General features: G+C 71.9%; 2 protein-coding genes across 3 annotated transcripts; one reads left to right on the top strand and one right to left on the bottom strand.

Annotated features, from left to right (window-relative positions):
* Window positions 1–436: 436 nt before the first annotated feature.
* On the top strand, window positions 437–6519 carry SPRYD3 (SPRY domain containing 3). Of its 2 annotated transcripts, none has more exons than XM_037374692.1 (11): window positions 437–461; window positions 1274–1414; window positions 1497–1572; window positions 1683–1807; window positions 2283–2418; window positions 2618–2806; window positions 4503–4652; window positions 4744–4801; window positions 5230–5349; window positions 5446–5591; window positions 5812–6519. In XM_037374692.1, coding segments are annotated over exons 1-11 (1278 nt in total). In that variant the 5' UTR covers window positions 437–459; the 3' UTR covers window positions 5947–6519. The 2 variants fall into 2 exon arrangements, with proteins under 2 accessions (XP_037230589.1, XP_037230590.1); XM_037374693.1 differs by having other exon boundaries at window positions 457–532.
* On the bottom strand, window positions 6413–19626 carry TNS2 (tensin 2). The gene is given in 27 exon segments (XM_037374694.1): window positions 6413–6919; window positions 7047–7076; window positions 7171–7239; window positions 7661–7829; window positions 8171–8248; window positions 8488–8565; window positions 8653–8745; window positions 9240–9368; window positions 9876–10403; window positions 10753–11167; window positions 11169–12130; window positions 12634–12750; window positions 12834–12899; window positions 13449–13575; window positions 14437–14506; window positions 14578–14638; window positions 15088–15200; window positions 15640–15723; window positions 15999–16063; window positions 16594–16716; window positions 16784–16834; window positions 17415–17619; window positions 17872–17921; window positions 18001–18039; window positions 18182–18220; window positions 19175–19212; window positions 19537–19626. Coding segments are annotated over 22 exon segments (3720 nt in total). The 5' UTR covers window positions 17565–17619; window positions 17872–17921; window positions 18001–18039; window positions 18182–18220; window positions 19175–19212; window positions 19537–19626; the 3' UTR covers window positions 6413–6777.
* Window positions 19627–19632: the final 6 nt, after the last annotated feature.

The raw sequence follows: 19632 nt of genomic DNA, 5'->3' as shown, positions 1-19632 counted from the left end.
AGTCTCCTGAGTGCCCATCCCATCTCCCCCAGTTTTCTGTCTCCCCAGCATGCCCCAGTGTCGCCAGCCCCAGTCTCCCAGTGCCCAGCCCTACTCTCCCCAGTCTCCCCAGCGCCAAGCCCCAGTATACACCAGTCTCCCCACTGCCCAGCCCTACTCTTCCCAGTCTCCCCCAGTGTCCAGCCCCCGTATCCCCCAGTCTCCCCAGTTTCCCCCAGTGCCCCAGCGCGCCCCGCGCTGTTCCCCGCCCCGCCCCCAGGGGGCGCCCTCACCCCCATCCCAGGCCTGCGCGGTCATGTGACCTCCCCACGCCCCTTGGAGGCTCGGCCCCTCCTCCCGCTCCTCCGGCCTTCTATTGGCGGAGCGAGCCGTCGGTCGGGATGCATTGGGCGGCGATTGGTCGGGCGGCGCGAAGGGGCGGGAGGAGTAGGAGGCGGAGCAGGAAGCGACGGGCCCCGGATGTGAGTGAGGGCGGCGGGGCCGGAGCGGCCGGAGCGCGGAGCCCATGGCGGGGGCGGGCGGGGCCGGGCCGGTGAGGGCGGGGGGGCCCGGGGGCAGGGGGTCTGCGGGGGAGGGTCGGGGCGGAGCTGCGGGGGGGGCTTGGGCAGGGGGGAGCTGGCCTTGGGGCTGGGAGTGGGCCCGGGTGTGGGGGGCCCGAACGTGCGGCAGCCGGGCTGCGGGGGGGGGCGGGGGGGGGATCGTGGCTGCGGGGTTGTGGGTCCGGGTGTGGGATCCCGGTGTCCAGGGGCTGGGGGGGCGGGTGTGGGGGTCGTTTCTGGGGGGGGGGGGGAATGGTGGCTCGGGGCGTTGTGGGTCCGGGGGTGGGGCTGGGGGTGGTCCTGGGTATGGGGGCACAGAATGGGGGGGAGCCGGGCTGGGGGGGGCGGGTGTGTGGGTCCTACTTGGGGGATCCTGGCTGGGGGGGGCTGGGAGTGTGGATGTGCTGGGTATGGGGCAGGGGGATGCTGGGGGGGGTCTTATGGTAGGGGTATGGGGGGGGTGTGAGTATGAGGGGGCAGTTACGGGGCACCTTATGTGTCTGTGGGGTGGATATGGGGGGCCTAGCTATGGGGCAGGCAGGTTGGGGGGGTGAGGTGGGCTATGGGGGAGCTGAGGGGGGTTTTGTTGTAAGGGTCGGGGGGAGCCAGTTTGAGGGGGGCAGTTCCAGGGGACCCCACGTGTGTGGGGTGGATATGGGGGGGCTAGGGGTGTTCAGGGGAGTTGGGGGGGGCAGCAGGGTCAGGGGGGGTCCCTGACCGCCGCCCCCCCGCAGGTTTCCCCTCGCCATGGATGACCTGAACCTGCACTACAGGTTCCTGAACTGGCGCCGGCGGATCCGGGAGATCCGGGAGGTCCGGGCCGTCCGCTACCAGGAGCGCGCCAAGCACATCCTGGTGGACGGCGACACGCTCAGGTACCGGGGGGCACAGCCACGCGGGGGGGGAGGGGGGCATGCCACCCCCTCCCCCCCTGAGCACCGCCTGTCCCCCCCCCAGCTATCACGGCAACTCCGGCGAGGTGGGCTGCTACGTGGCCCCGCGGCCCCTCACCCGGGACAACAACTACTTCGAGGTGAAGCCTGGCCCTGGGGGGGGGTCTCTGCTAATGTGTGTGGTGGGGACGCGGCTGAGCGGCCCCCCCAGTGCCTGTGGGCTGACGGGCTGTGCCGGCGTGGCCCGCAGGTGTCCATCGTGGACAGCGGCGTGCGTGGCACCATCGCTGTCGGCCTCGTGCCGCAGTACTACAGCCTGGACCACCAGCCTGGCTGGCTGCCCGACTCCGTGGCGTACCATGCCGATGACGGGAAGTGAGTGGGGGGGCTGCCAGGACCTGGGGGGAGCTGTGGAAACGCTTGAGGGGGGGGCACCAGGATGCCAAGGGGAGCCACTGGGACCCTGGGGGGCTGCTGAAACTCATGGGGGGCCACCAGGACCCTGGGGAGCTTGCTGGGACCTTGGGGAGCTGCTGGAACCTGGAGGGGCCACCAGGACCCCAGGGAGCCGATGGGACCTGGGGAGGCTGCTGGCACTCTGGGGGTCCACCAGGACCCCAGGGAGCTGCTGTTACGCAGGGGGGCCTCCAGGACCCTGGGGGGGCTGCTGGGACTCATGGCTGTGGGGGCACCGGGACCCCAGGGGTGCTACTGGGACCTGGAGGGACCCCCGGGTCTTGCGGGAGCTGCTGGTAGCTGGGGGGCCCAGTGGGACCCCGGCCACCCGAAGGTCTGGGGGTGCCTGTGGGCTGGGGTGTGCCCCCTCCCCCCAGCTCAGCCCCCCCCCCAGGCTGTACAGCGGCCGCGCCAAGGGCCGGCAGTTCGGCACCAAGTGCAGCTCCGGCGATCGCATCGGCTGCGGCATCGAGCTGGTCTCCTTTGAGGTGCAGACAGCCCAGGTCTTCTTCACCAAGAATGGCAAGCGGGTGAGACCCCCCCCCCTGCGACCCCCCAACCCTGAAGCCCCCCTGACGCCCCCCACCCCCGGCCCTGTGCCCCCTAGGTGCGCTCCACCATCATGCTGCTGTCCCCAGCGGTGGGGGTGCACTCGCTGGGGGAGGAGGTCCGGCTGCACCCCCCGACCCTGCAGCCCCCCCCGACCCCCCCTGGCCCTGTGCCCCCCAGGTGGGCTCCACCATCATGCCGCTGTCCCCCGAGGGGCTGTTCCCGGCCGTGGGGATGCACTCGCTGGGGGAGGAGGTCCGGCTGCACCTCCACGCCGAGCTGGGCACGGAGGAGGATGACAGCGCCATGATGGTCGACAGCTACGAGGAGGAGTGGGGGCGGCTGCACGACGTCAAGGTCTGCGGCACGGTGAGTGCCGCCCCCCGCCCCAGAAAATTGGGGGGGGGGGGGGCTTATCAGAGCTGCTCTGACAGCATGACAGCAGCAGCCCCCCCTCCGCCCCCCACTCGCTCTCCCCAGTGCTGGTGGGGGGCACAACCGCTGCGTGGGCACCGGTGTTGGCACAGAGCTGGGGGGGGCATGGGATTTGGGGGTGCCTGGGGGGGTCGGGGGGGTCACACTGGGGAGCAGCCCCATGATGAGCCCCAAAAAGGGGCAGTTTTCCCCCCGAGCTGACCATCGGCTGCGGGTATCGCTCTTGGTTTCCTTCATTACCAAAGGGGTGCCCCACCCCCACCCCGCCGACCCCCACGCCCCCGCCGACCCCCACATTGACAGGACCCCTCGGTCACGTCTGGGGGGGCCTGAGCGCTTTGCCAAGGCAGCAGAGAGTGGGGGGGGGGGGCGGCGGCTCAGCGGGGCCCCCCCAGCCCTTTGCGAAAACAAACCCGCAGCCCCCCCCCAGCTTTAAGGGTTTGCAGCTTGGCGCCGGGGGCCTTTTTCCATCGCCCCCCCCCCCCAGCAGCCCACACTCAGCCCCAGCCTCGTGCTCCCCCTCCGCAGTCCCCCCCCCCCACCCTGGCTCCGGTGCCACCCGCTGCCATCGAACAATGGCTGGCGCTAACCATGGGGGGGTGGAGCCGCCCCCCCCCCCAGCTTGGGGGCGGTGGGGGTGCCTGGAGCCTCATCCCTGGCTGCTGTGGGAGCGGGTGTCCCCCCCCGCTGCCTGGGTCCCGTCCCCACCCCCCCGTGCCTCAGTTTCCTCCCCCAGTGCCTCAGTTCCTCTCCCCCCCCCCCCCCGGTCCCATGGGGGTGTTCCCCAGCACTGCCCAGGGCCCCCCCGTGCCCCCCCCCTCCCGTTCAGCCGCCGGTTTCATTCTCATCCTCCTCCGCATTTTTCGGCTGTTCCATCCCGGAGCTCAGCTGGGGGCTGTGCCCCCCCCGCCATGGCTCCAGTGGGTTGGGGGGGAGGGGGGGGCATGCCAAGGGCCCCCCTACCCAGCCAGGCACCCTGGACACCCTTTCTGTCATGGGGGGTGGGGTGGGGTGTGCTTTGTGGTCTTGAAGAGGTTTAGGGTTTTTTTCCAGCCCCCCCCCCCCAGCTTGGGCTGGGGGGGCAGCAGGGGGGCAGGAATGTGGGCGCAGGCCCAGGCCAACCTCAGCGGCGTAAACAGCCCCAGCCCCCCCCCCCCCCCCAGCCCCGGCAGCTCCCACCCGCTTCCCGGCACCGCTGCGCTGGGGGGTGCGAGGCTGCCCTGTGTGACCCCCCCACACACCGTGTCCCTTTGGGGGTCACCTCTTGAGGGCTGGCAGCATGGTGACACCCCCCCCCCCAGTTTTAGTTTGGGATGTTGCCCTCCCACAGCTTTGGGGTATCGTCCCCCCAGGTTCAGGGTGTCACCCCCCCCTCAGTTTGTGATACTGCACCCCCTAGGTCTGGGGTGTCATTCCCCCAGGTTTTGGACACCCCCCCCCCAGATTTGGGGCCCCCCCCCCCTCCCCAAGCTTTAGCCTGCCTCCCCATTGTGGCCCCCTCCCCGTTTAGGCCCCCAACCTGCGCCCACCTCCCCTCCCTTCACGCCGCCGATGGGGGGGTGCGAGGGGGTGCGTGTGCCCCCCAACACCCCGTGCCCCCTCCCCCCCCCTCCGTGTTCCCCCCCCCCAGCTGCTGGAGTACGTGGGCAAAGGGAAGAGCATCGTGGACGTGGGGCTGGCGCAGGCGCGCCGCCCCCTCAGCACCCGCAGCCACTACTTCGAGGTGGAGATCGTGGACCCGGGGGAGAAATGCTACATCGCCCTGGGGCTGGCCCGCAAGGTGAGGGGGGCCGGGGGGGCCCCGGGCTGCTGCCACCCCCCCCCCCCGCCTTCATCTCACTCTTCTTCCTCTTCTTCCTCCTCTGCCCCAGGATTACCCGAAAAACCGTCATCCCGGCTGGAGCAGGGGCTCGGTGGCGTATCATGCAGGTAACGCCCCCTCTCCAAAAGTGGAGGCCCCCCAAAACATGCCTCCCCCCCCCCCCCCCCCCGGTGGTATATGGGGTCTGAGACACCCCCCCCCACGTGATGTGGGAGGTGTCTCGGTGGTCGGTGTCATCACCCCTCTGCCCTTCCCCAGTGCTCTGGTTGTGCTTGTGCTCACCCTGACCCCCCCCCCCCCAAACACCACACAGGGGCCACATGCTGGCACCTTCTGCCCCCCCCCCCCCCCGGGATGCTGTGCCCCCCCCCTTCAGCCTCCTCCTCGAATCCCTTTTCCAGCCCTGTCCCTGTGGCACTCTGTGCCCTGTCACCCCCCTTGGTGGGGGCCAGCCCCGTGGGGTGGGTGCTGGGGGGGCCAGCGCTGCAGGGGGGGCCCTGTGACAGGTTTTTTTTCTCTCCCTCCCCCCCTGCAGATGACGGGAAGATCTTCCACGGCAGCGGGGTGGGGGACCCCTTCGGCCCCCGCTGCTACAAGGGCGACATCATGGGCTGCGGCATCATGTTCCCCCGCGACTACATCCTGGACAGCGAAGGTACTGGGGGGGGCCCGGGGGGGCTGAGGGTCGGGGAGGGGGGGCACGAGCTCATGTCGTGTGTCGCCCCCCCCCCCCCCAACCTCCCCCCGCCAGGTGACAGCGACGACCCCTGCGACACGGCGGAGGTGAAGGCCAAACCCGTCAGGAACGTGATGTATCTGCACCAGGAGGAGGAAGAGGAGGAGGAGGAAGATGATGGCGAGGAGATGGAGCAGGAGCACGAGGGCAAGAAGGTGGTGGTAAGCGCACAGCCCCCCCGCGGGGGGGGGGGCAGCATCGTTCCCTGCCCCCCCAGGGACCCCCCCTCGCCACCGCATCGATGTCCCCTTTGCGGCACCTCCTGGTGATGATCCGGGCATCACCCCCCAGCTCACAGATTTGGGGCAGGGGGGGATGACAACACCATGCCCCGCCCCCCCCCCCTCAATGTTCACCCCCGCGTGTGTGTGCCCCCCCCAGGTGTTTTTCACCCGCAACGGGAAGATCATCGGGAAGAAGGAGGCGGTGGTGCCGGCTGGCGGGTACTTCCCCACCGTCGGGATGCTCAGCAGCGGCGAGAAGGTCAAGGTCGACCTGCACCCCCTCAGCGGTTAGGGGGGGACACGACACACGGGGGGGCCCCCCGACACCCCCCCGACACCCCCGTGCACTTTAAGGCCTGCCCCCAGCAGTGGGATCCCCCCCCCCCCCTCGTCTTATTGTGGGGGTCCCCCCTTCTGTCTTATTGCAGGGGCCCAATCCTGCCCTCACCACCCATGGGTGCCCCCTTGTGCAGGACCCCCCCCCCCCCATCACCCCCCTCCCCCGTGTGTCTGGGGGGGGCAGAGTTAAGGGTACCCCCCCCAACCCACGGTATTACTGTACCCCCACCTTGTGAATGTAACTGCCCCCGGGGACCCCCCACCCGTGGGGGGGGCAGGGCTGTACCCCTCCCCGGGACCCCCCACCCAGCGGGGGGGGGCTGTGCCCCCACCCCAGGCCCCCCACATGGCGGGGGGTTACAGGGGCTGGCCCCTGCCCCGGGGCGAGCTGGCGCGGAAAGAAGGAGCCTGTGAGACGGTTTGGGTTTCTCCATTGGCATTTGCACACGGGCGGCGGGGCGGGGGCCGTGCCCCCCCCATCCCCAGCTCCGTGCCCCCCCCCCTCCCCCCCCCCCCCAATACAGATATATATTAGAAACGTCTGACTAAAGCTCATATAAATCCTTTCTTGGACAAAAATAGACTTTGCTTTATCGGCGGCCCCCCCCCGCAACCCCCCTAATTGAGGGGGGGCTTCCCTGAGGAGGCCCACCCACCTCCAACGCCCCCCCCCCGCCCCTTTTCTCCACGCACAGTGCTGGGCGTGGGACCCCCAGCCTGGCCCCAGCCCCTGGGGGGGTACAGCAGCGCCCCCCCCCTTGGCTGGGGGGGCTCGGGGGGGCCCTCACTTGCGGTGGGTGCCCAGCATGACCTTGGTGATGAAGGTGACGATGGCGGAGGCCGGCTGCTCGGGGTCCAGCTCCGCGAAGAGGTGGCAGGCGTTGCCCCCCGGCCCCCCCGCCTTTTTGGCCACGAAGCCAAAGATCCTGGCCGGGGGGGGGGGACACACAGAGCTGGGGGGGGGCGGCCCTACCTTGTGTCACGTCCGTTCCCCCCCCCCGGGGTCCCAGCCCTGTACCCCCCCCCCCATGGAGGTTCCCCTCTGCTACTTACTTAGAGGTGGTGCCATCCGGGTTTGCCCACCTGTGGGGGGTGGGGGGTGTAATTAGTGGGGTGCTAATTAGCCAGATGGGCCCCCCACCATGTGCCCCCCGCCGTGTGCCCCCCATGCTGTCACCTGCGGTCCTGGGGGTCCATGCTGCAGTAGGTGACGTTGCTGACGGGGTAGTGACGGCGGAAGAAGAGCCTGGGGGGGGCACAGGGGGGAATGGGGTGATGCTGGGGGGCATCATTGTGGGTGGGGGGCAATACGTGGGGGCGGATTGTCAGGATTGCCCCCTCCCCCCCGGTGACAATACCCGGGGGCGGCACTGGGAGGTGGTTTGGGGTCCCCCCTACGGGTGACAATAGTGGGAGGGGGTCCAGGACCCCGCTGGGTGGTGATACTTGTGGGGGGGGTGGGAAGGGGTTTGGGGACCCCTCCTGGGTGGCAGCACCTGGGGGTGACACTTGGGGGGGGGGGGGGATCTGGGGGACACCCTGCCACCGGTGAAGATACTGGGAGGTGGTCTGCGGCCCCCACCAGCTGACACTGGGAGGGGGCCCACCTCCCCCGGGTGACACGGTGACACTGGGGGGGTTCCTGGGGGGGCGCGGGGGGCACTCACTTGCGCTGGCTGTCGGTGAGGGTGATGCCCTGCGCTGACACCTTGAAGTGGGCGGTGCAGGGGGGGGCGCGGGGGGCGCCCCCCAGGACCGTGCCCGTGGCCTTGGCCACCGCCTGCGGCCCCGTCAGCGACTCCGTCTCCACCGAGCCCAGGTACAGCACGCTGCAGGCTGGGGGGGGGGGCTGCGACCACCGGCCACAGCCCCCCCAGGGGTACGGCCCCCCCAGGGGACATGGTGCCCCCAGACCCCCCCACCTGCACCCCCTCGGACACCTCTCCCTGGGGTACACACACACACCCCCCCCCCCCAGTATGGTCCGGTCCCCCGCGGTGCTGGGTGCCCATCCCGGCGCCCCCCCCATCCCAGTGCCCCCCCCGTCCCACCCTCCATCCCACTGTCCCCATCCCAGTGCCCCCATCTGTCCCAGTGCCCCCCCTCTATTCCAGTGTCCCCATCCCAGTGTCCCCATTCCAGTGTCCCCCTCCATCCCAGTGACCCCCAGCACCCACCTGCTCCCTGGCGCAGCAGGTCGGCGGCCGTGCTCATGTTGGGGGGCCCGGGTGCCTCCAGCCCCTCCTCCAGCGGGTCTGGGGGGGGGCACAGGCTGAGGCCACTGCCGCGACCCCCGCCCCCCCCCAGGGTCTCGGGGGGAGGGCGGATTTTGGAGGGGGGGGGGCACACTGGAGGAGGGAGGGCTTGGTGGGCTGGGGTCTGGGTCCCCAGGTTGGTCTGGACAGGGAATGGGGGGGGGGGGGGGGGGGGGGGATGGGGGGGGGGAAGCACAGGGTGCTGGGGGGGGGGCACTGTGTTTTGGGGGGGCACCTACCTTTGCTGGGGATGCGGAGGGTGCAGGGCAGGGAGATGGGGGTGATGGAGTGCTGCAGCACCAGCGCCGGCAGGCTCCCTGCGGGGGGGGGGGGCTGTCAGGGACCCCCCGGCCCCCCAGGCCCACCCTGTTCCCCCCCCCCCAGCCCTGCAGGCCCCCCCTCACCGAAATGGGGCTCGTCCTGGCACCCCTTGATCTTGACACCCCGGGGTCCCGTCTCGATGAGGAAATGTCGCACCAGCTGCTCCTGGGGGTCCCCTGGGAGGGGGCAGGTTGGCACCGATGGGTGCCCCCCCGCTCCCACCCCCACCCCCTCCAGGGCCCCCCCAGCCTCGGATGCCGGGGTGCACATGGCACCCTGCTGCTGTACCCCCAACTCTGCCCAGGGGATGTGGGGGTGCTGGGGGGGGGTCTATGGGGTGCCTGGGTGCTCTGGGGGGTGCCCTGGGGTGCTATGGGGTGCTTGGGGGGGCTATGGGTGCCCAGGGGTCTACGGGGTGTGCAGGGGGGCTGGGGGGGGGGGGCTGGGGGTGCCCAGTGGAGCTATGGGGTGCTTGGGGGGGCTATGGGTGCCCAGTGGGGCTATGGGGTGTGGGGCAGGGGCTATGGGTGCCCAGGGGTCTACGGGGTGTGCAGGGGGGTGGGGGGCTGCGGATGCCCATGGGGGCTATGGGGGGCTATGGGTGCCCAGGGGGCTGTGCGGGGGGATGGGGCCCCCCAGGGATACCGTGGGGCTGCCGGGGGGTCCCTACCTTTGCCGGGGGGGGGGCAGCGGGGGGGCGGCGCCGCCACCTTCAGCGCCAGCCCGTAGGCGCCGGGGAAGGACCGGCTGCGCCGCACCAGGAACGAGCCCGGCGGCCGCCCCTTGAGCAGGGCCACGGCTGCGGGACCCCCGTCAGCCCGGGACCCGACCCCCCAGGACCCAGACACACCCCCCCCGGGACCCCCAGTCCCCTCCCCCCCCCGGGGTCCCCAGTCCCCCGCCCAGACCCCCCAGTGCCCTCCCTCTAGGGGTCCCCAGACTCCCCCCCCGGCCCCAAACCCCCTCCTGGGGGTCCCCAGCGCCTCTCCCGCCGAGGTCCCCAACGCGTCCCCCCGCCGCCCCAAGTCCCCAGTCCCCCCCCCCCGGGCTCCAAACCCCTCCTGGGGGTCCCCAACGCCCCCCCCCCCCCGCCCCAAGTCCCCAGTCCCCCCCCTCGGATGTCCCCACTGCCTCTCCCCTGGAGATCCCCAGCACCCATCCGTCGAGGGTCCCCAGATCCACCACACCCCCCACACCCCCCGGGACCCCAACCCCGCCGGGGTTCCCAGCTCCCCCCCTCCCGGACCCCCCCCCAGGGCCTCTCCCCCCCCCCCGCGGGGGTCCTCACGCCCCCCCCCCCCCATACCTTGGTCCCGCGAGAGGCCGGGTTTGTACCAGAACTTGGACGTGTCCTGCACGAAGGTGACCCCGGTGGGGGCCTCCGCCTCGGGGGGGCCCTGGCACCCATAGGTGCCACCCGGGCTGCGCTCGGGGGGGGGCTGGCACCCATGGGTGCCCCCCGGGCTGCGCTCGGGGGCGAAGGAGATGTGCTGGGGGGGGGAGGCTCGATCTCGGGGACCCCCCGGGGCCGGTGGGTGCCGCTTCTCGGGCAGGGGGGGCTGCGGCGGGGGGGGCTCGTAGTACGCCGTGGGTGGGGGGAAGGCGGGGGTCGGGGAGCCCGGCACCCCCCCGGGGCACCCATGGGTGCTGCTGGCGGCCGGAGGGCTGGCGCTGGCCGGGGGGGGGTCGGCGGGGCCTCGGCGGGGGGTGCTGCTGGGGGGGGCCGGGCTGTCGGGGCACCCACCAGCACCCAGGTCACGGGGGGGGCGTCGCAGCGAGCTGGGGCCTTCGGGGGTCCCGCGCCAGGGCCCCCCCTCGCCCGGGCTCCTCCGCTCTGGGGGGGAGCAGAGAGGGGTGAGAGCCTACACAGCCCCGACCCCCTGGGGGGTCCCCCAGCAAGCCCCCCCAGCCCCCCCATTGGCCCCCACACCACCCCAGCCCCTCTGTGGCCACTAGCCTCCCTCATAAGCCCCCCACCCCAGACCCTCCAGCCCCCCCCTCCACTCCACTAGCCCCTCCATTAGCCTCTTTGCCCCCAACAACCCTCCCCAAGCCCCTCAGTGGCCACTAGCCCCCTCCCCAGGCCCCCCAGCACATCTCACTGGCCCCCCAGCACATCTCACTAGCCCCCCAACACACTGCACTAGCCCCCCCCCCCCCCCCCGCGCCCCCCAGCCCCTCACCGGTGGGTTCCTGAGGGTCTGGCTGCCCAGGGATCCCGTAGCCCTCTCGGGCCTCCAGCCCGGGGGGGTCGTAGCCCACTTTGCCATAGGGGTCCCGGGGGGCTGGGGGGGCACGTGGGGGGCCACGTTCCAAGCCCAACCCGGGGCGGCCGCACCGAGGGCAAGCGGGGGGCTCGAGGGCTTCGCTGGGGACCGGGGGGCGAGGGAGCCCCCCCCAGTTTTCACCCCCCCGGTCTAAGCGCGCCCCATAGAGCGGGGGGGGGGCCTCGCCCCCCCAGCCCTGGCAGTCCTGGCAGGGGCAAAGGGGGGCCAGCTCCTCCAGCAGCAGGTAGCCCCCTGCCTGGCGCCCGTAGCCACAGGGGGGGAACCCCTCGGAGAGGGAGCGCTGCAGCCCCCGCTTCTCGCCCCCCCCCGGCCCCTCGGCCCCCCCCCCGGCCCCCCCGTGCCGCCGCTCCAGGCTCCCCTCTGCCCCATAGCGGGGTCCCTCGGGGGGGGGGCGGTAGCGGCAGGAGCAGGGGGGGGCCAGGCTGGCCCGGCGGCACAGGGGGGGGGCCGGGGGGCTGTAGGGTGCTGGGGTGCCATAGGGTGTCGGGGGCCCATAGAGTGCTGGGGTCCCATGGGGTGGGGGGGTCCCGTAGGGTGCCAGGGTCCCGTGGGATGGGGGGGTCCCATGGGATGGGGGGGTCCCGTAGGGTGCCAGGGTCCCGTGGGATGGGGGGGTTCCATGGGATGGGGGCGTCCCATGGGATGGGGGGGTGCCCTGTGATGTTGGGGTCCCGTAAGGTGCCGGGGTCCCGTGGGATGGGGGGGTCCCATAGGGTGTTGGGGTGTTGTGGGATGGGGGGGGTCCCATGGGATGGGGGGGTCCCATAGGGTGTTAAGGTCCCATAAGATGTTGGGGTCCCATAGGGTGCAGGGGTCCCGTGGGGTGTTGGGGTGCTGTAGGGTGTTGGGGTGCCATAGGGCACCGGGGTCCCATGTGATGGGGGGGTCCCGTGGGGTGGCGGCGTGCCGTAGGGCACTGGGGTCCCATGGGATGAGGGGGTCCCATAGGGTGCCGGGGTCCGGTGGGATGGGGGGGTCCCGTAGGGTGCTGGACTGGGGTGCTCATCCTCCAGGATGGGGGTCTCCCGCTCCCCCAGGGGTGCCCCCCGCACCCCGAACCCCCCCAGCAGCCGCTCCAGCTCCTGGCGCTCGGCAGCGGTGGGGGGCGGCGGGCGGCTGGGGAGGGGGTCAGCCCCAGAGTCACCCCCGTTGGGGGGGGTGGGGGGGGGCGGGGAGTCGGTGCCCCCCCCGGAGCTCCAGGGGCTGGACCCCCGCTTCTTCTGCACCTGCGCGTAGGGGCTGCCATCCAGGGGCCCCTGCGTGTGTGAGAGCTCTGGGGGGGGGGGGGGGGCACGGTGGGAGCCAGCCCCTCGCACCCCCCCTCGCATGACCCCCCCGCCCCGAGCTGGGACCCTCAGAAAAGGGGGGGAACCCACATGTCTGGGCAGGGAGGGGGGAGGGGGGGACCCCATGTAGCTGACTGATTACACTGAAAAGGGGGGGGGGGGGGCAACACTCCCCCCAGTCCTGCGTGTCCATGGTGGGGGGCCCCAGGGATGACTCCAAGGAGGGGGGTGGGGGGGGTGGGGGACCTTGAGATGGAGTGGGACCCTGGGGGTGAGGGGGCCCTGGATGAGGGGGGGCAGGGGTGGGGGGCGCTGGGGACAAGGAGGGGGATCCTGGGGATGGGGGTCCCTGGGGATGAAGGGGGGGACACCCTTGGAATGGGGGAGGGGGGGATACCGTGGGAATTGGGGGATGGGGGGACTCTGGGGGGGGTTGTCCCACATGACAGTGACCCTGGACCCTCCCCCCCCTTGCCCCCCCCCCCCGTACCCTCCAGGCTGTCCTGGTGCCGCAGGTTGAAGCCCTCATACGAGTCGCGCCGCACGGCCGGGTCCCCCACGCTGTAGTCCACGGTGACGGTGGGGGGGCTGCGGGGGGGCTCCCAGCCTGGGGGGGCACGGGGGGGCCGTGGGTGCCCGGCCCGGGGGTCCCCATGGCCGCCCACACCCCCCCGCCCCCCCGCCCCCTACCTTTGATCTTCTCGGGGCCCGAGGAGAAGATGAACTCGACGGTGGCGTCCAGGGGGAAGCGCTCGTCTGGGGGGGGGGGCAGGGGGTTGGGGGGCGAGGGGGGGCACGGGGGGGGGGGGGTGTGTGCACGGCCCAGCGGTCCCTGCATCCCCTCCTGCTGCACCCCCCAAATCCCTCCGTGCCCCCCCCCCTTCCCCCCATGCCCCCCTTCCCACCCCCAAATCCCCCCATGTGGCCCCCCGCACCCTGCCCTTGCACCCCCCAAATCTCCCCTGTCCCCCCAAATCCCCCCATGCCCCCCCATGCCCTCCAAATCCTCTGTGTGTCCCCCTGCACCCCCATCCAAATCCTTCTACGGCCCCCCTGCACCCCTATGCCCCCCCCGAAATCCCCCCATGCCCCCCTCAATCCCTCTATGGCCCCCTTGCACCCGCGTGCCCCCAGCACAAATCCCCCCATCCCCCCCCAAATCCCCCCACACACCCCCCGCACTTCACCCCCATGCCCCCCCTTGCCCCCCAAATCCCCCATGCTCCCCCCTTTGCCCCCCAGGTCACATCACACCACGGGGCCCCGCAGCCCCCCGCCCCCCCCAGACCCCCCCGCCCCCCCCACCTTGCCAGGCCTCGTCCAGCTCGTGCTTGCGCAGGGCCAGGCGGGGGCCCTGCAGGGTGCAGGTGTGGAACTGGGCGCGGAACACGGGCAGGCGCCCCCCCCCCCCCCGCCGCTGGTAGCACTTCACCTGTGGGCACGGCCTCAGCGCACACGCGTGTGCAACACCCCGCGCGTGCAGCGCCCCGAGCACCCACCCCGGCAGGCGCAGCACCCCGCAGGGGAACACGGCCCCCCTCCCTCCGGCACCTCTTGCACGCGCACCCCTTGCACGCACACCCATTGCATGCGTGACCTTTGCATGTGCGCTGCTTGGCGCCCCTTGCACGCACGCCTCTTGTTTTGTGCGCATCCCCGTTTTGCGCGCACCCTTCTCATGCACCCCTTGCACACGCACCCCTTGCACACGCACCCCTTGCACGTGACCCTCACCCATGCACCCCTTGCACATGTGCTGCCTGCATGTACCCTCTGCACGCAATCCCTGCACATGCACCCCTCGCACACACACCCCTTGCACGTGCACCCCTTGCACACAATCCTCACATGCACTCCTTGCACATGCACCCCTTGCACGCACACCCCCTTGCACACGCACACCCCCTTGCACACGCACACCCCCCTTGCACACGCACACCCCCTTGCACGCACACACCTTGCACACACGCACACCCCCTTGCACACGCACACCCCCTTGCACACGCACATCCCCTTGCACGCACACACCTTGCACATGCACATCCCCTTGCACGCACACACCTTGCACACACGCACACCCCCTTGCACACGCACACCCCCTTGCACACATACACCCCCTTGCACACATACACCCCCCTTGCACACGCACACCCCCTTGCACACATACACCCCCCTTGCACACGCACACCCCCTTGCACATGCACACCCCCTTGCACGCACACACCTTGCACACACGCACACCCCCTTGCACACGCACACCCCCTTGCACACGCGCCCCTCGTGCCCCGCTCACCATCACATCCCCCTTGAGCAGCAGCGCGGGCTCCAGGGTGACGCAGAGGCTCTGGGGGCCGGGGGTGCTGCTGTGGGGGGAGGGGGGTGAGGCGGGGGGGTGCCGCGACCCCCGCCCGGCACAGGGGGGGGACACACTCACTAGACCCCCGAGGTGTAGACGAGCTGCATGGCCTGGTAGATCTTCAGGAAGGGCTGGCAGCCTGCGGGGGGAGCGGCCTCGTGGGGGGGCTGCAGGGGAGGAGGGGGGGCTGGGGGGGGGGGGGCAGCGGTCCGAGGCAGGGGGTCTGGAGGGGCTGAGGGGGAAGTCTGGGGGTCCCTGGTGGGGACGGGGGGTGGGGGTGGGGCTAGAGGGGGTCCCGGAGGACCCTGGGGGGCGGTTCCAGGCGGGTTCTCAGGGTGACCCTGTGAGGGGGTCTGGGGGGGAGGGAGGTTGCAGGGGGGTCCTGGGGGACCATGTGGAGAGGGGGGGTTCTTGGGTGGCCCTTGGCAGGGGGGTTCCCGGGGGTGCTGGTGGGGCCCTTGGGGTGGTTTTTTTTGGGGGGGGGGGGCGGGGGGAGCACGGGGTCCCCAGGAAGGTCCCTGGGGGCTCTGGGGAGGGGGTTTCCGGGGGAAGGTGTTGCCCGGGGGGGTCCGGGGGGTGCCCACTGACCGGCGTGGGGGGGGCAGGCGGGCAGGGGGGGCAGCAGCACGTGGTGCAGGAAGAGGGGGCTGCTGTTCATCCGGATGCTCCCCGAGAGCAGCCCGCTGAAGTACTCGATGTACCTGCGGGGGGGTCAGCGCGCCCAGCGCCCAGCGCCCACCCAGCGCCCAGCGCCCATCCGCACCCATCCAGCACCCACCCAGCGCCCAGCACCCATCTGCACCCATCCAGCACCCACCCAGTGCCCACCCAGCGCCCAGCACCCACCCAGCGCCCAGCACCCATCTGCACCCATCCAGCACCCAGCACCCACCCACAGCCATCCAGCGCCCACCCAGCACGCACCCAGCACCCATCCAGCACCCACCCAATGCCCAGCACCCACCCGCACACATCCAGCACCCACCCGGCAGCCGCCAGCACCAGCACCCAGCACCCACCCGCGCCCACCCAGCACCCACTCGCACCCTGCACCCCTGCCAGCCCATTCCCTGAAGCCCCCCCATGACCTGCTCCCCCCCCCCCCAAGCCCCCTGCCCCCCCCGCCCCCCCAGCCCCCACCTCCTCTGGGACGGCTGCAGCGCGGCCGCCACCTTCTCCTCGCAGAACTTGCGCATGGTGAGGGTGCCCAGCGCCTGGTCAGCGCTGGGGGGGGTGTCAGGGACCCCTGCCCAGCCCCCACCCCGGCCCCCCAGTGCCAAAACCAGCCCGCACCCAACACCTCCTGCCCCCAGCCCCCCCTTCCACCCCCCGTACTCTCTCCACACCCCCACTGCGACTCCTCAGCCCCCCTCTGCCCCCCAAGGTCCCCCATAACCCCCCCAACCCCCCCATACCGCCCTCTGCCCCCCGTGGCCCTCCTCATCCTCATGCTCCCCATTCATCCTGCCCCCAGCCCCCCGTGCCCCCCAGCCCCATACCTGGCCGACACCTTGCTGTAGTGCATGTAGGCTGCCACGATGACGCCCGTCTTGCCCTTACTGCCCTGGGGGGGCCAGGGCTGTCAGGGCCCCCCCACACCCCAGCATGCCCATGCCCCCTCAGGCTGGCCCCTGAGCCCCCAGCCCCTCCCAGTACCTCCCAGTATCCCTGTGCCCCCCAGCACCCAGTGCCCCCCGATTCTCCTGCCCCCGAGCACCTCCACTCTCCCCAGCCCCCCCAGCTTCTCCCCAGCCCCCCATGGACCCCTGAAGCCCCCCAGTTCCCTCCTATGAGCCCCCATAGCCCCCCAGTTCCCTCCATGATCCCCTATAACCCACCTTGGACCCCCATAGCCCCCCATAGGCCCCCAGTTCCCCCCATGGGCCCCCAAAGGCCCCCTATGACCCCCCCATAGCCCCCCCCCGGGCCCCCAGTTCTCCTCACAGCCCCTTATAGCCCCCCCATAGCCCCCCAGTTCCCCCCATGGGCCCCCTGTGGGCCCCCAGTTCTCCTCACAGCCCCTTATAGCCCCCCCCCCAGTCCCTTATAGCCTCCCATGGCCCCCCAGCTCCCCTGCAGCCCCCCACCCCCCACCTTGCAGTGCAGCACCGCGACGTGCTGGGGGTGCTCCCGCAGCCACCCCTCCATGGCCTTGCAGATGGAGCAGAGCTTGTCCAGGGGGGGGGCGTGCAGGTCCGGCCACCCGAAATCCTGCACCTGGGGGGCAGTGTCAGTGCCAGGGACCCCCAGCATCCCCCCGGCACCCCCAGAACCTTCCCCTCACCTTGGGGTTGAGGCGGATGATGTCCCGGCGCTTCTCCGACAGGTTGAAGATCTGTGGGGTGGGGGGCGCAGGGGGGAGGGGTGTCATGGCACCCCCACGGTGCCCACGGGGGAAACTGAGGCACAGCCCCAGTTCTGCCAGACCCCCCCAGAGCGCCCGGGGGGATGCTGGCCCCCACCCCACAGCTGGCACCTCCCTGTCCCGTCCCTGGGGACACCAGAGTCCTGTCCCCATCTTGACCCCATGGACTGAGTGTCCTGTCCCCCTCCTGCCCCTGGGGACCCTGGTGTCCTGTCCCCATGGACCCCGATGTCCCGCCCTCGGAGACCCCAATGTCCTGTCCCCATGGACCCCAACATGCTGCCCTTGGAGACCCCGGTGTCCTGTCCCCGCCTTGTCCCCATCCTGTCCCCAAGGACCCTGGTGCCCTCTCCCTGTCCTGTCCCTAGGGACCCTGGTGTCCTGTCCCCAAGCATCCCGGTGCCCTGTACCCCCTGTCCTGTCCCCAAGCACCCCAGTGCCCTGTCCCCGTCCTGTCCCCAAGGACCCCAGCACCTGTCCCCATCCTGCCCTTGTGGCCCCCGGTGTCCTGCCCTTGGGGACGCCCGGTGGCCCAGCACGTGTCACGCACCGCGTACTGGTGTCGGTGGCGCGAGGCCAGCATGTGGGCCACGTCGCGCAGGTGCGCGCGGTGCCGCGGCTCGTCCAGCGCGGGCGGGAAGCGGAGGCAGATGATGCGCTCGGTCACGTAGGTCAGGTCGAAATCGAACTGGCGCTGCATCACCTGCTCCAGGCTGACGCTCCTGGGGGCACCCGCGCGCGGCGTGACGGCGACCCTGGGGTGAGGGCACCCCCCGGGTACAGCACCCCCCAGGCACAGCACCCATGCAGGATGATACCCCCCACCCGGGGCGAGGGCACCCCCCGGGTACAGCACCCCCCACGTACAGCACCCCCCCCGAGGTGAGGGCACCCCCAGGCACAGCACCCATGCAGGATGACAGCACCCACCTGGGGTGAGGGGGCCCCCCGGGCATGGCACCCACCAGAGCACCCCTCCCCCCCAGCACCCCCCGGCCCCCCCGTACCTGGGTAGGGTGTTCCGCTGCCGGGCGCTTCCGAGGGACTTGGTGGAGCCCTGGGGGGGGCAGAGGGGGGGTCACGGGGGTTCGTGTCCTACGGGGGGTCACGGGGGGGGGGGGGGGCAGGGGACCCACCAGGTGCTCACTGCGTCGCGCGGGGGCCGTGTTCCTCCTCTGGGGGGGGCAGAGCGGGCTGTGGGGGGAGTGTGGGGGAGCCGCTCCCCCATGTGGGGCACGGGGCCCTGCCTCAGTTTCCCCCCCATTGCCCCGGGGGGTGCGGGGGGGGGGCGTGTCGGGACCGACCCCCAGCACTTACCAGCTCGGGGGGGGGCAGAGCCTGGCACGGTGATGTCACCTGTGGGGAGCGAAGGGGGGTCACCCCAGCCCCCCCTCCCCCCTGCAATGGGACCCCCAGGGCTGGACCCTGCCCCATAGAGGGACCCGAGGGGGACCCCCAGCCCCACGGAGGGACACACCCTCAGACCCCCCGCAGGACCCCCTCCCTCCCGGCCGCCTCTGCGCCCCTCCCCCCCGCCCCCCCCCGCCCCCCCCCCGCCGTGTTGCTCTTGGCCCGGGGCCCCCGGCCAGGACAGAGGCTGCGATTGACACGGCCGGGGTGGGGGGGCCGGGCCGGGGGGGGGCCGGGGCTAAATATAGCACTGGCGGCACAGGGGGCCTTTCACCGGCACCGGCCTCAGCCCCACCCAAGCTGGGGACTCCCCCTCCCCAAAATCTTCCTTGTGAGATTCCCCCCCACCCCCCTGCCCCCAAATCCTCCTTGCTCCCCCAGCCAGGGGGGAAACTGAGGCCCGGGGGGGTGGGGGCGTGTAAATATGGGGAACCCCGGCATCCAGGCCCCCCACCCTCACCCCCATCCTGGGGTGGGCAGAAGCACCCTGCCCATCCTCCCAGTATGGGTCCCATGGGGACCCTGGGCTTTACTGGGGGGGGGCACACACTGCTGTGTCCTGACCACGGTGCCCTGCCCAGGTGGACACTGACCCTGCCCCCTCCCCCCCCGCCCCGGGTCCACACCCGCCCCCCCCATGTCCGTGACCCCCTCGTGTCCGTGACCCGCCCCCCCCCCGCCGTTTGTCCAGCTGCAGCCCGGGCTGCCTGCCAAGGCCAGCGTTGCACAACAGTGGGGGGGCCACAAGGGGGGCCGAGATGAGGACGATGTGATCCCCCCCAATCCAGAGCATCCCGCTATGGGGGGGACACACTGGGGGGCACCCCCAGCCCTGGGGACCAGGAAGGGACAGTGAGGGGATGCTGTCACCCCCAGGGCCACCCCCCTGTGCCTCCCTACCTTCGCCTCACATCTCTTGTGGCTGGTGACCTTGCACACTGCGGGGGGGGTACAAAGGGGACATCAGGACCCCCTGGGCCAAGCCAGCTCAGGCCACCAGCATCCCCCCCCTATAACCCCCCATCCCCGCTCCAGCACCCCCAACTGCAGCACCCCTCACTCCAGTACACCCCAGCACCCCTCACTCCAGTACCCCCCCAGCACCCCTCACTCCAGTACCCCCCCAACATCCCCCACCCCAGTACCCCCCCAGCATCCCCCGCCCACCACCCCCCACCCCAGTAGCCCCCCACTCCAGCACCCCCCCCCACCCCCCCGTGTGGGGCCGGGGGGGACCCAGGGTGTCCCGTGGGGGGGGTCACCTCTGCAGACGAGGCCCTGGGGGCCGAGGGGCTCTCGGCAGGCGGTGCACGCCCCCCCCGCCGGAACGCCTTCTCGCGGAAGCTGTGGGGTGCGGG

Source organism: Falco rusticolus, unplaced genomic scaffold (genome assembly GCF_015220075.1).
Source record: "Falco rusticolus isolate bFalRus1 unplaced genomic scaffold, bFalRus1.pri scaffold_134_arrow_ctg1, whole genome shotgun sequence".
Classification (NCBI taxonomy): domain Eukaryota; kingdom Metazoa; phylum Chordata; class Aves; order Falconiformes; family Falconidae; genus Falco; species Falco rusticolus.
This window is presented reverse-complemented; position numbering and strand designations above follow the sequence as displayed.